This window comes from Bombus flavifrons, chromosome 6 (genome assembly GCF_040668555.2).
Source record: "Bombus flavifrons isolate JBK064 chromosome 6, iyBomFlav1_principal, whole genome shotgun sequence".
NCBI lineage: Eukaryota > Metazoa > Arthropoda > Insecta > Hymenoptera > Apidae > Bombus > Bombus flavifrons.
This window is the reverse complement of record NC_138447.1, coordinates 10,207,670-10,221,774: the sequence shown is the minus strand read 5'-3', so window position 1 is coordinate 10,221,774 and position 14,105 is coordinate 10,207,670. Positions and strand designations below refer to the sequence as shown.

At 38.7% G+C, this 14,105-nt stretch overlaps 1 protein-coding gene and 1 long non-coding RNA gene across 5 annotated transcripts in view; one reads left to right on the top strand and one right to left on the bottom strand.

Moving 5' to 3' along the window:
* LOC138180945 (uncharacterized) overlaps positions 1-14,105 on the bottom strand; it is a 214,367-nt gene that overhangs the window by 172,888 nt on the left and 27,374 nt on the right. The window lies entirely within an intron of this gene.
* Positions 1-14,105, top strand: part of LOC138180943 (dipeptidase 1) — a 257,130-nt gene that overhangs the window by 219,731 nt on the left and 23,294 nt on the right. For all 4 annotated transcript variants that reach the window (XM_069115320.1, XM_069115323.1, XM_069115322.1 and 1 more), the window contains one exon: positions 5,066-5,135. In XM_069115320.1, the coding sequence (XP_068971421.1) occupies positions 5,066-5,135 (70 nt within the window). The remainder of the gene's footprint in view (positions 1-5,065; positions 5,136-14,105) is intronic.

Genomic DNA, 14,105 nt, shown 5'->3' with positions numbered 1-14,105 from the left:
ATGCGATTCTGCAGCAGTTTTCTTCAAATGGTAACAGAAAATCAATGCTGTCCACAAATCATAGTTTCCAGGCACAAAATTTGACATGTTCAACGCTATTACAAACTATGCTGTTGTATGAAACTTGTATTGTTCTGAGTCGAAAATGTTTGTGAGATGTCAACAAAGACTTTTGGCATCAATGATGCAGTTTAGTGATAACTATATTATCAGCTAGGGCCATTTATAGGCAAATTCCGGTTTCATATTTACATACCTGGTATGCTTCTGTTTTTCATTAAATTCAATTTATCGATTAAAGTTTGTTTAAAGCAAAACTATTACTATTTTATATGACGTGAAATAAAATTTTCGAAATTAGTATCGCTACAAGAATATTTAGAAAATCGACGACGAGTAGTATTTAGTTAGCTGGTAGCTGTTTTTTAAAAAATATATTAACATTACGAACGAACTTTCCGGTAAAATATCCGAGTTTAAATTCATAACAAGAAATGATTCAGATTTTGTGCGTATTCATTGTACCATTGGAAAGAGAATACGGAAGAACTATCAACAATGTTTTATGTAAAAATTAGAATACGAAGGCAAAGAACGTAGATAAATGCTCAATTTTATATAATCTACACTGCAGACAAACAATATGCTACTTATTAAGATTCTAATTAAAGCGTTCAGCACATTTCATATGTTACAATCAATGTGTATAATAATACGTTCGCTTCTGAAATATAGACTCACATTCGTATAGCTACGTGCTACAAACGTTCAATAAATAACAGAATAAAAGCAAGACACAAAATACAAGCGCGAGACATTTGCAACGAACGTTTTCCACGCGCTATAAATTGTAAATTTCTAAATTTCAAACGGCTATCAAATCGTTCCACAAGTAATCTCCTATTTTGCACCTTGAATTTGTATACTTATTATATATTTTTCTCCCATAATCGTCATATACTACACGACGTTACCTATGGAGCGGTCTAATACGTTTAAATTTCAAAAAATTCAAACTTCAAAAAATATATCGAACAACATACAGCTACTGTGGAGAATTGCAGAATCTTGGAAATCTTCAATGGATCGGAAGTTGCATTTGGGGCATGTCTCGAGCACAATACGTTCTACGTTCGGAAGCGTATCGATATTTTCCGCGGGTGGAACTGTTTCGACGACACCGTCGAACATCGAGGCAACTGTTTTAGTTTCAAGTTCGCGATGCGGCGAGGAGATTCGGAATTACGTAAGGTTTGCGAATAGCGCGACCCAGCTGCCGGCATTGTCGGGCGTGTATAGAAATATTATTCTAGAACAAACAATGGACGAATTCCCTTTTACGAGGCGACACCCATCGCACCGACTATGTCGTCCGCTGAGAAAAACGAACGACAACGCGGAAAACTGGGCGGGAAACAATAAAAAGTCTCGAACGAACCAACGGCTTTTGCGAGAGACACGTCGCCCTGGTTACCCCGGAATAAAGTACGAATTTTATTTTATACCTGAGTATACGGGGTGTAAAATTAAAATTGCTATCTGATAACATGAAAAATGCAGCGAAGAACATAATTGAACCAATAGCTACACTGGATCGTAAAAATATTCCTACGCTTATAAATATCTATGAATATATTATGTGAAATTTTACGTGAAATTGAATTGAAATTTTATTGCCACTGTTATGGGACTCGACTGTCACGATTATATTGGTGAAACTCGGAACAAATTTACAAATATTTATATACGTGTAGAAATTACAAGATGTACTCGTGTCTGTTATAATTAAAAAATTTATTTCTTTGGTATAGTTTCTATAAAGCTTAACATTAGTGGCAAGAAAAGATGACTTACGAAAAATCTATTTTATTATGTTCTTCGCTGTAAAACTTACAACATATAAATCGTCCATTTTCTTCGGTTTAAATAATTGTACTTTTGCTTTATCGTTACAATCGACACATATAGGTTTTCCAGATACGATATTTTGAGTACTGTATTCATCAGTAACCTGGATTTTACAAAATTTTCTCACATTCGTATCGTTCTATATTAATATCGTGTATATTAATATGTGCAATTTCGGTGAAAGAATAACTACACGAACTTACACTCATAGGCGAAAATGACTCGAGTTTTGTGTGCGTTGATTGTGGCATTGCAGACAGAATACCGACGGATATCCACCACTATTTCAAACAAAAGATACACGAGGAAAACGAACATAAATCAACATTCAATCGTGTAAAAACAATACCACAGACAAGCGACACATTTCTTGATGAAATCTACCAGGAAAATCCAACATTTCAAACGGACATTTCATATGTTGAAACATCATATTTTATTTAAAAAAATTCCAGTAGTTGAATTTAACACGTTCATTGCTACCGTCTATTAATAATTTCGACAATGCTGCTAACACAATGCTTGCGTTTCTTCTGTAATAACAGTTGTTCTTTCTTCCTCCTGCTTACGAAAAAAATACTACTCTTCGGTGATACGATAAATTTTGACGATTTGATTTTTCACAACCGTTTGACCAAATAGCGTAATTAATAGACAAACCAAATGCAAAAGAGTTCCTACTAAAAAATACATGTACATCGATCCTGAGAAAAGAAACAAAACTCCAATTGCAGCGAAAGTGTTAGTACGAAATATCAAATTATTACATTTAATCCTCTCTTAGTACATTTATTATACGTTCTTTATTCTCAAATACGACATCGTAGAACAAACGACGGTTAATACGAAACTTTCAGACGTCTATTATGTCGGTTAATAAACAGCGCGGGGTATGGCAAGTATACAGAACTTTTACCGCTTTTAATAGGGAACGGGTTTAATAGTGGAACAAACTTTGCAACAAACTCGTGACACATAACAGGACATTGTAATTCGAGGGGCTTAAAAGAGAAACACCAGAACGCAATACAACAACACACAATCACGCCACAGTTAAAAATCTGAGGAACGCGGGCTTGATGATCGACGATCCTATCTTTCGACCGTGAAATTTATAACATTGGTAAAGCCGATCCAATCTTTATTTATACGCTGCATTACGTAACTGGCGGGACGATGAATCATGCGCGGATTAATGGAACCGTAACAATATTATCTGCGTTTCGGAATTTCCGGTATCGACCGTGCGCGTTTTACAACTCCAATAGATTCCACCGACACCAGATAAATATCTATACGACGAGACGTTTCGGCTAATGGCGAGCTGAAGTAGGAATGACCAGTATATTGGTACGTGAACTTACCATCTCTCTATTTGACGGCTCTAATGGTGGAAATTGGTTCATAGCCTCAGCTTCTCTCGTACAATCACGAGGATAGGGTACACGAATTTTCGTTATTAGTTGGAGCTATTAAATCTACGTAATGTAGCATTTTATTATAACGCAACGAAGGAATCAAACGCGGAAGATCGAAACCAGTTGTACGATCCTAACAGACATTCTCCACTCTAAAAGTCGGATCTATACAATGCCTCTCTTGTTATATATGTAAATACCTCAAAGACATTGACATTGATCATACACTCTCGTTTTCACATTACTATTTCGCTTCGTATTGCTATTTCGCTGTAATTATATAGATATAGGTATCATCAGACACAAGGTCAATACTGTGTTAATAATAGATCACGTATAGGTATCAGTTACAGCTGCGTGATTAGCAGCAATGCTTTTGAATTAATTACATAGGGGATCATGCTCTACCAAAGGGTAATTGGTTCATTTAGCCCGAATACACAGCGGTTATCCGTAGAATATGAACGATCTTTATTCGCGTGATCACATGGAAAATTTTTATTTCGAGCTCTGCTCTTATTCTTGCCTTTCGTTTCGCTCAAATTCTGTACTCGGTGCTATACTGGGTATATGCTACATAGAAGGAGAACATTGAGTACGTATCAGATTTTAATCTATCTGGAACAAGTAGAAAATTCCGTTCTGTCCAGCCATATGTCGACGTCGAGCGACCGAGACCATATATCCCCACTTATGCATATATTTGGTCACAGCAAGTAGAAGATCCCATCCTAGTCAGCCGCGCCTCGAGGCCAAGTGCCCAGCACTCGCACATCTATACGAAGCAAGTAGAAAATCCCATCACAGCTAGCTACGCATCGAGACCAATTCCCTGTCACTCGCATATCTATATACTCGAAGCAAGTAGAAAATCCCATTTTAATTAACAAACATCGAGACCAAATTAGTGGACCACAAGTAGTGGACAATTATCCGTTGCTCGTATCTGTCTGAAAGAAAAAGAAAATACCATCCTAATCAGTTACATGGAGAGCAAATGATTGAAATTTCAACCACTCACGTATCAATTCTGGTTATTCCGAACATGCATAGCCCAGTTAAATGACCAAGTTACCAGCCACCATCTTTCCATTCGCTAATTATCAAAGGAAAATGCAAAGTATCCGACCTCGGATTCAGAACTCTATCCGTTCGAAATCGATCGCATTCGTCGTTTATTCGTCGTTTACTCGTCGTTCCTCCGGCGATCGATTATCGCGTCAGTTAGCATTGCGAATATCGTATCATCGTTCCGTTTGCCAGCTTAGAGAACATGGCGCTAATACAGACGATTATCGTCCCGAAATTGCTCAGACTCCTCGAAACCCGTTCCTGGTAGTCCGCGCCTACCACGACTCCCTGTAATCCTATCAACGTGAGAGATGTTTACGAATCCGTCCACAGACGTTATCGTTCCCCGCTAAATTCGTCTAGATAATAGTAATTAATCCTCTGTGGACAGAGATTTATCGTTCGTACGGTATTTCACGGCTTCGAATTATTTTCCGGCTTAAGGCACGTTTCAATCACAGGGTAGCCGGACATTCGCGAGGTATTCGTGCTTCAAATCAAGACGTTTGTATACGAGACTGGCACAATCTCCGTAGTCATTAGTTCGACGAACAATTCTAGTCGCGTTGCTTGGTATTACAAACGTGAAACTCTATGATTAGAGGGCATTGTACGACAATAATGCTGAGGATTGTTGCCATTGAGTTACTGACCTATTGGTTCGTTAGGGCAGAATGCAGCACAGCGGATGAACCCGGTCAAGTGGCACGCATCGGTGGTCTCTCCAATTTTGGCAAGGTGAGTAGAAAGAAACTTTTGTTCCTTCTGTGATCGAAAACCATTGCTCCGATGTCCCTTTGATAGCCGTATAACGAACATCCACAAACGCGTTGAACGTGTATCGTAACATGTATACGCGTATAGTACGTCAATCGTGGAACGTCAAGACCGACGTGTTGTACGGCAGAAAATTCAAAAGACGATCGATCTTATCCGATATCTGGAATATCGATTAAACAAAAAGAACAGTCAGTCGTTTACGGAACTTTGAATCGAACGGTGGATCTGTCCGAAACGAATATCCCAACTCCATTTATTTGAATGAAATTTTCATCAGTGTATGATTAAATGATAAATCGTGCAACTAAACTCACGTGTGATTCTGAGCAAGATAAGTGGCTGAGTTTTTGCTGGAGGCACAGCGTTCGTCCTAACTGGCAGGATTTTCTACCGTGACGAGGGAACTCGCGCTGTTTTGCGCACCGGATTAAAACATCCGGCAAATGTCTATCTCTCTAGCTACGCGTTACTTCGCCAAATGACACTTTCTTCACCAGCAAAATAGTTGTGCGGCGAGCTCGATCGTAAATCCACGTCAATCGAATCGATGAACCATAAACATGGAAAAATTCTATAAAAATTTAACCGATAAATCGATTCACGAAGAAAACCTTCGAAATATTGAAAGTCCTTAAAAATGATGAAAAAGAGGTAGAGTTACGTAAGATAGCTGATCTTTGAAATTCGCAAGGAAGTTTGAAACGCGAGTTATTTATGAAAATTACCCGTTGGCATTCGTGGTATTCGCGTCGAAGTATTCATGAATTCCCGAGTGAACGTTACCCTTATACGAAAGAAAATTATGGGCAGCATCGATCAGCCGTAGGGAACAATCGGTCGCGTTTTAAGCGCGCATACTTCGAATCGTAAAGCTCTATTTTCATAGTTCACACATTCCACGCAAAGATTATAGAAGAAAAACATGATAAGTATATTTTTGTCGATTTCTGCTGATTTTTCTGATTTTAACGTCGTTTTATGATTAAACAAGAAGATTTCCGCCCTGCTCAAAGATGTGAATTCCTTCACAATAGCTGATACGCTGACAAAATTTTATGGAAATCGAGTAACTATCAAACCAAACAACATCCTGAAAATTTTGAATGGATGAAAGAACGCATACTTTATTCCACGGTCAAATAAAAGGACGATGTGACATTGATTGACAATGTACTAAATTTGAAAACTGCTTCTCTGTAAAAAAAAAAAAAAAAAAAAAAAAAAATGGGAAATACGATTTATCCTCCAAGTTCGTATAATTTCCCTCGATTCTTCGACCAAACAAAAAAAATATAATAAAAATAGACGTCGATTCCTTTCGTGCGACAAGAAGATAGAAAGCAAATTTCTTTCGGCACAAGATAAAAGTCACGCGAATTTTCTAAAAGTGCATGTATTTAAAACTTTAAGACAGGTAACCGTGTACCTTCGTAGGCGTCCTGCGCATTTAAAAATGCATGAAAGATAATTTCGAGTGGCATCGCTTCGTGAGATCGTTCTTTAGAGTCAGACCTGCGAGAAGGACTGCTTTAACGTTCGAGAGGTGTAATTCCGCTGTCGTGAAGCGTCGTCTAAACCTCGCGCAGCCGTCGTTTCGTTTGACAACATTAATTTCGAAACGATTAAAACGATACACTCAAGTTTAACTCGACTGTGTTTTTTCTTTGGCAAAGTCAGGTATACTCCGACCAAGTTACGAGAGCTCGCCACCGTGTTCTATTTGGCGAATGTTAGAAAAACAGCAGACAGCCTCGAGAGATGTTTTCCAACGGCAAGGGAGATATATGAGAAACGACTTTAGGATTCTGACCGCGATATAAACCAGAAGCATGAGCCGCGGGCAAGAACCGAAAGATCGGGATAAAATATTATCCCCGTGTTAAGCGGCGTGTTCGTGGTGCTTAGTCGATTGTCATTCTGATCTAATTGTTTTCGCCGGACTTTACGTTTTTCACCGAGCGAGACGCCATTCCGCGAGATGAAACCACGCGAATTGCGTTCGTGTTATATGGGGAAAATTCGGTGTGTCAAGCTGTTATTGCAATTTCTTTCTGCGTAACCGCTGAGACAAAAACTAACGTTCCTCCGGAGCATTTCTTGAAAGAAAAGGATAAAAAACAGAGAGTAAAATAGCGAAAGAGGATGGCGTACAGAGGGAAAAAGAGAAATGTATGACAAACGACTTGGAAACTGTGGTCGTGACTTAAGTCAACGAAAAGTTCTATGGTCGAGATGAACAGAAAGAAGAAGATAAGAGAGGAAAAATGGTCGTTTAAATATTCAATGAAGACCGCTTACGTTTTCCCGCGATCGTTTTAGCCTCGTTAAGCTTCAGTATCCAGTCGAAATGTTTGTTTCGGTCGCGTAACAGCTATTCGTTTGACTCGATCATCCTTTTATGCTGGTCGTCCTTTCTTCTCCTTTCGAAAATTTCTCGCGATCCAGCCAGACTTCGTTCTACGCTCTCATTCAAAAGGAAGAAAAACGAGTCAACACACGAATATCCGACAAACACTGTTCAGAGATTTGTTCCGCGCTTCTCTCGTTTCTCCCATCCACGGAAAATCGTGGTACAGAGTCCATTTTAAGTTTCCACCGCGAAATTTCGGGTACTCCGCCCCGTGATTGTCCTCGGCTGTTTTTGTTCTTTTCTTCTCCGCCATTTCGTTCGGTAAGTTTTGCCGCACTATCCATGAAACTTCCTGTCTATTTGCGCGGAGAAAAGAACAAGTCAGCCGACTAACATCGAGTTCTCGTTTTAGCCCCAGACACAGAAGTTTAGCCTATACTTTTTAGAATACGAACGTTTCCCTTCTTTGTTTTTTCAAATTACTCGGCAGATTGAAGATGGACAAATATTCTGAAAAAATATCCTAAGAAAGTATCGTAATTTTAGACAAACGTGGAAGGGTGAATAATTCCCTTGAGAGACTCGTGTTGCATCTAATGGCGAGCTGTATAGATTTTTACTAGGGTGTATTTTTCGAAACATTTTATTATTCGATAGCTCGTATTCAAAGCATTACGAATATCTCGAATAATCCAATAGTTGATCGCGTTGAATCGTTCGTATAATGGAATAGCCGAAATTTGTAAAAACTTGTATTGAAAAATTCTTTTATTGATCATATAACCATATCCAATCAATAAATTACCTGTTATTTTCCCCATTTAATTATTTTTCTACATAAAAGAATAACACGTTTAAAGAACTTATACCTGTTATCTCGCGAAATAAATGAAAATTAAACACGTTTTGCATGAATTCTCTAGAATACGCGTATGCATATCACGTATATATAAATATATAAATAAATATATATATATATATATATACATATATATACCATATGTATATGTCTAACCCTTAAAAGAATCAGCTTTTTTTCCACTCAGCCTCATCTGTGCACCTAGACGTTTTATATACGATCCTCCACTTTTCTTTTATACCTCATTCAGCGGCTACACCATTTCTCACCCACACCTGCGTAATAAACAGCTCCCTCAAGCACTCAATAAAAATTCCACACGGTCACGCCAGAAAAAGAAGAGATATAGTCTGACGGGTACTTTTTTCCAGTTACTTCTTTCCCGTTCGCCGTTTTCATTTCACGATACGTGCTCTGTCTCTTTAATATCGAGCCCCCTTCTGGAATTGTAGCACCGCTTCCCACCAACCCTCTGTCAATATCGCAATTTTGAAACTGTACCTTTCTACGATCACTTGGCAGAAGACACCACTCGGCTCTCACGGGAGGAATCCGAAAACTCGACGCGTGTTTCTACCATTTTATCCCCCTCTATTTTCATTCGCCGTGTCTGCCGCGAACGAGACCACGAAATACCTGGAATACTCGGGCAAAAACGATACGGTTGAAAGATGGGGGCAAGGAGATTGAAATAAAGGAGAACGTACGACGCCGGAAAGTGAAGAAATATAGCCCTGTTGAAAGGGTGCTCGACGTGCCCTGCGAAACCCATTCCATCCGTGAAAGCAGCTCCTCGATAATTCTGAAAAATTTCTGCTTTTGTTCATCGCCCCTTCGCGCTTATCGCGTTACCGTCTGTAAACGGTGCCCCTATATTCGATCCTAATACCCGTACATTTCGATCAACGTGAATAATTACTAATCGAATAATAAAAATCATTATTCGAATACATAGAAATATAGTAATCGGCTTCAACTGCACGGAAATAGTTCATAGAAATTTTGAAACATAAGCTACTGTATGTTTATTAAATTACCATAGAGTAATAATAAAGTCAAAAAATAGGTTCAGACATAGCGATACGTTTATGTTATTTGATCAGTTAGCTGCGTTCGACGTGTATACGCGTCAATCGAAAACTCTATTTCGCTGCGGTTGACGTGTACACTCCTCGTGTGAAATAAAAGATTACCGTTTACTATAAAAATTCAAAATTTTAGTAAAATGTAATAATTAAAAATAACAAATGACATTTACTATTATGTTTTCTTTATACTTCCAGTAAACCTACTACGTATTTTATAAAAAAAAAAACAGTTTGGTATTTAGTATTATAGATATATAGTATTTGATTATTCTCTTTGGTATATCGGTTATGCTCCATATAACGTATGGCTTTTTATAAATTAAGTTGATTATTTTCCCCAGTGCAACCCCGTTTGTGTACTTTACTGCGTATATCGGCTATTTCCCGAATTGTTTTGTGCACTTTACTTTATTATTTTTTGGAACTTTTTAGGTTTTCAATAACAATACCCTTTTCAACGATGAATTATTAATTTTTCATCGAGTAAAAATGTAATACCTTCCCGTTTTGCTTTACTTTGTTCGTAAAATGTATAATACGCTCCTCCGCAGTTAACAGGTTAATCGCATCAAAATTTGTTCTAATGTAATAACTAACAGCAGTTGTCTTCTTTTTGGGTTCGTCGTATTTTTATTTCTACGAACTTTTCTTCTATTAGCTTTGTTTAAGACGCCATTAAGGTACTTGAAACAAGCGAAGGCACGTATTTCAAATAAAAGCACGTAAAACATTGTTGTTTATTAGTATGCATAGAATACGTTACGGAATTTTGTTCCTATATATAGGCAAAGTCACATGAGACAGGAGAACTGCACAGACAGTTCATCGTCTCTGCGTCATAGTAACGAAGATACGATAAAGGCTACAGAGTTTGAGGCTAACCCCGCATTAACTGAATTTTGGTTCGCGTTAATCCTTCCACTGTTGTTTAAAGTGACGATACGCAACGATAACTGTGTTGCGAAACTTAAAAAATTGGATTAATACTAAATTGTAAAACATGGAATGTATAGTTTGTACAGTTGCCCATGTACCTTTGCAACAGTTACAAATTTTAACAGGGAAACACGAGCTGATCCCTTTTCAGTAATTAAACTAATAATAATTTTACAAATTACAAGCTACCAATGGTAATGAATACCTTGTCGCATAACGGTAACAAATAAAAGCAAATAACGTGCTACGAATTAATTTTATAAATTACGATATAAAATTTATTATTAATATTAATTATTCTGATAATTTCGATGTAAAATTGTACAATAGAAATCTATAACTTATAACTTGTTTCTTGTCAATTCATTAATAACAATTCCGTGAATTATTATACCAGAGATATCGTTATTATAATAATGGTACATACACACATTATACATATATTACAAATTATTACGCTCCGATATTTTCGTACAATACGCATTAATTTGCATATCAAACTACTCGAACGTCCATTAATCCAAACCTACACTATCAGATCTCAACAATTTAAAGAAAATGCTGACTCGCAAGGAAATCGTTACTGATATCTATAGCATTAATTTCGATTTAATACAACAAGTAGCAACAAGGAGATTTATCATAGACACAGCCAATAAAATTCCAAAATTTTATCCGAATGTATCTGTACCTGTTACAAGAGGCTATCACGTTGTTACGAATTGAACGGAGAACTTCGCTTTGTACTTGGTTACTGTACGTAGAACAAACACACAGATAGGAGCACACGAAACGCCCAAACGACCAACCGAGAACAGTCTGATCGACCATCCGTGGTCGCAAACTCGAACTCAAGTACAAGCATGAATTTCCCCGAAGAGGACATTTGGTGTATCCTGCCTGACCCCGATGAAGCTGGAAACAATTCTGGCGAGGCGTCAGTGTCCAAACAATGGGGATGCCTCGTAACCGGAAGTGGTGGCAAATTCAAGAAAACATAACTCGAGCGGAGCAATTAGCGCGGGACCGCTTTGCAGGAAATATCTGCTGGTCTCGCGGCCTGCGAGACGATCTCGCCAAGTTTCTGCCACTGCCTCCGTTAAAACGAGCGAGCGCCACTTTCTCGCCGTGAATTTCAGGCAACTACATTTCTCAACCCGATACGTGACCGTGCGTATCGACACGTGCGACCGGAGAAAACGATACAAGGGTGCGGCGAATGGAAAAAATGCCTGAACATCTACGGATCGCTGATCCAGCCAGCGCTAAAAGCACACTCAGTCACAGTTCGATGCTTTCGGCTAATTGCCACGTCGGCTCTCGGTAACCGGCCAATAGAAACAAAGGGAAGAAGAAAAGGGTATGGTTGGCTGTATTTTAAGAAGAACGAAACACTAGGCTCGTTCAATTTCGACTTAACACATTTGCTGTTATTTGGTAAAATATGGCCACTAGAGTACAATAGAATCTTGATTATCCGAACTAATCGCTACACACGCTGTTTGAATAATCGGATAACTTTATTTCTATACGGTAGAACTGTTTTACGAATATTAGTATTAAATAGAAGCAACAATCTTCGTATAAAAATGACAATTTCTTTTGGCCTTTAATTTTGTTCTTTTGCCAATCTTTCTTACTAGAAATATTTTACTAATCCTCGATGTTTCGACGATCGATCGTTCTATTAATTATTCTAATAATCGAGATTTTAGCAGCAATGATTGCAGTATCAATATAATAATATTACGAGGTTACAATAATGATTGTACTATAAATAACTGTATCGGTAATAGTTATTGAAAATCTGGCAAATAAATTGCAGATAATTAAGGCTATGATACAATCGGTAACAACGAACGTGTCAACATCGTTCCTATAACTAGCCAGTTTTTACGTTCGTAACACGAACGTGGATAGCAAATTGGATGATGTGTTTGATTTGAAGGATGGATACGATCGCATTCGGTATATTTGGAAATGGATTGATTGATTATTTACTTTGGTAATTAATTATCCGTTAGATGTCCAACTGAATCGAGCGACGCTATCATAAGCGGGACAAAAGAGAGGCAGAACAGAAGAAGCATGATTTATTATGCTCTATGGTATAAACTTTGTAGGACAATAGAGCAATAGCATTGTAGTAAGGAGGGAGAAGCGAAATGGAGTACACGTGTAAAGAATGTTTGATAGTTTTTTAATGAGAACTTCTTCTCAAAGAGTTCTACGACGAAACATTAATTGCGATGACGCCGTGCTTATCCGGTATAGAAGTCAGGAATGTACATCGAAAATATCTTACCGACGGCTACGCTCGTTATTAATATCTCAACTTTCCGGCGTTAAAGATTTGCCGGTTACTTCACCACGTGAAGAGTCTTTAAAACTGCATTATCATTTCTCCTCGGCCTCGATCTTAATTTCAAGAATCTATAGACCATCTCATCAACGCCCGCTAAACTTTCAAACACCGGCCCTTTATTAACTTCTTCGCTGTTCGCCTGCCTTTCGCTCGTGGTCCCTTGTGCTCGACAAACATAACTCGCAAATCGATTTTCATTTCGACGCGCACGATGCACCGAAGAGGACTCCGGCTTTCGCCTGATCCTTCATCGAGCTAGAGCCACTTAAGCTTCTGCTTCCCTCAACTAGGAACACACTTGGAAACTACAGCGTGTCGTAACGCGATTAAAAAGTTGCCGGATATCGAGATCCAACGAAACGAAATTGCTCCGCGACGGATAAAGCGACATCGTCTGTCGCGAGACATTTGCATACTAAGCAGATTTTCTTTAATCCAGGTGAACGAAAGAAAAATCCGGTTAAAACTCCCGGTAGACCAGCGAAAATATAAACTCAGCTACGTTCTGGAACAAATGGCAAAAATTTTGAAAGACAGCTACCAAGACTGGATCGAATGGTTGGCGGTTGAACGTTCGAAATAACCACGTCTGCTTGACGTCGTGAACGCTTATCGATTCCGTCGTCGGGCCACGACGCCGAAAATTCGAAGGGTGATCGCGTTCATCGTGAAGCGACGTACACTTGCAAGTTCGCGACACTCGGTTGTATCTGACCGATAAGTTTTGGAAAGCGTTCCTTCCGTAGAATGACCAGCCGCCCTTTTGAGGCCAGCTGCCAGCTTGTTTCTGAAAGTTCTCGTCTAAATAGGCGGCCGTAGCATCGACAGTTTCGTAACTGAAGTTGCTGGCCGACGATAACGGCGGCAGCCGGTAACAAACAGAAGTATCAAGAGGCGAAGTTTGACCGCCTGGAAAGAACGGGATGACGGAGCAACTGGCCGTGTCTTGGTGACTCTGCCACGATCAAAAGTACGAATCTTCGCAGTTTCGTGCTGTCCGGATAAAAACCGAGCGCCAACTAACTTTTTCCACATTCCTCTTCTCGACATTGTTTTATATATCGTTCGATCATCTGTTAGCGAAGCGGTGGATAACTTTTAACCAAAGAAACCCATTCTTGAAACGAACGACCCTCGATCGATTCAAACAAATGAGATTTTTTCTCATTTCATTTTTATCTCTTTCTTTTATTCTTCTTTACAGCAAAACTAGGTTGCTAGAAGACTCAACATGGACGCTATCGCGCAGATTCGAATATCTTGGAACGTATATTCGATGGAAATGATACCGTGTCAATTTTATAGAATAGAATTGAAGAAGAATCACCCA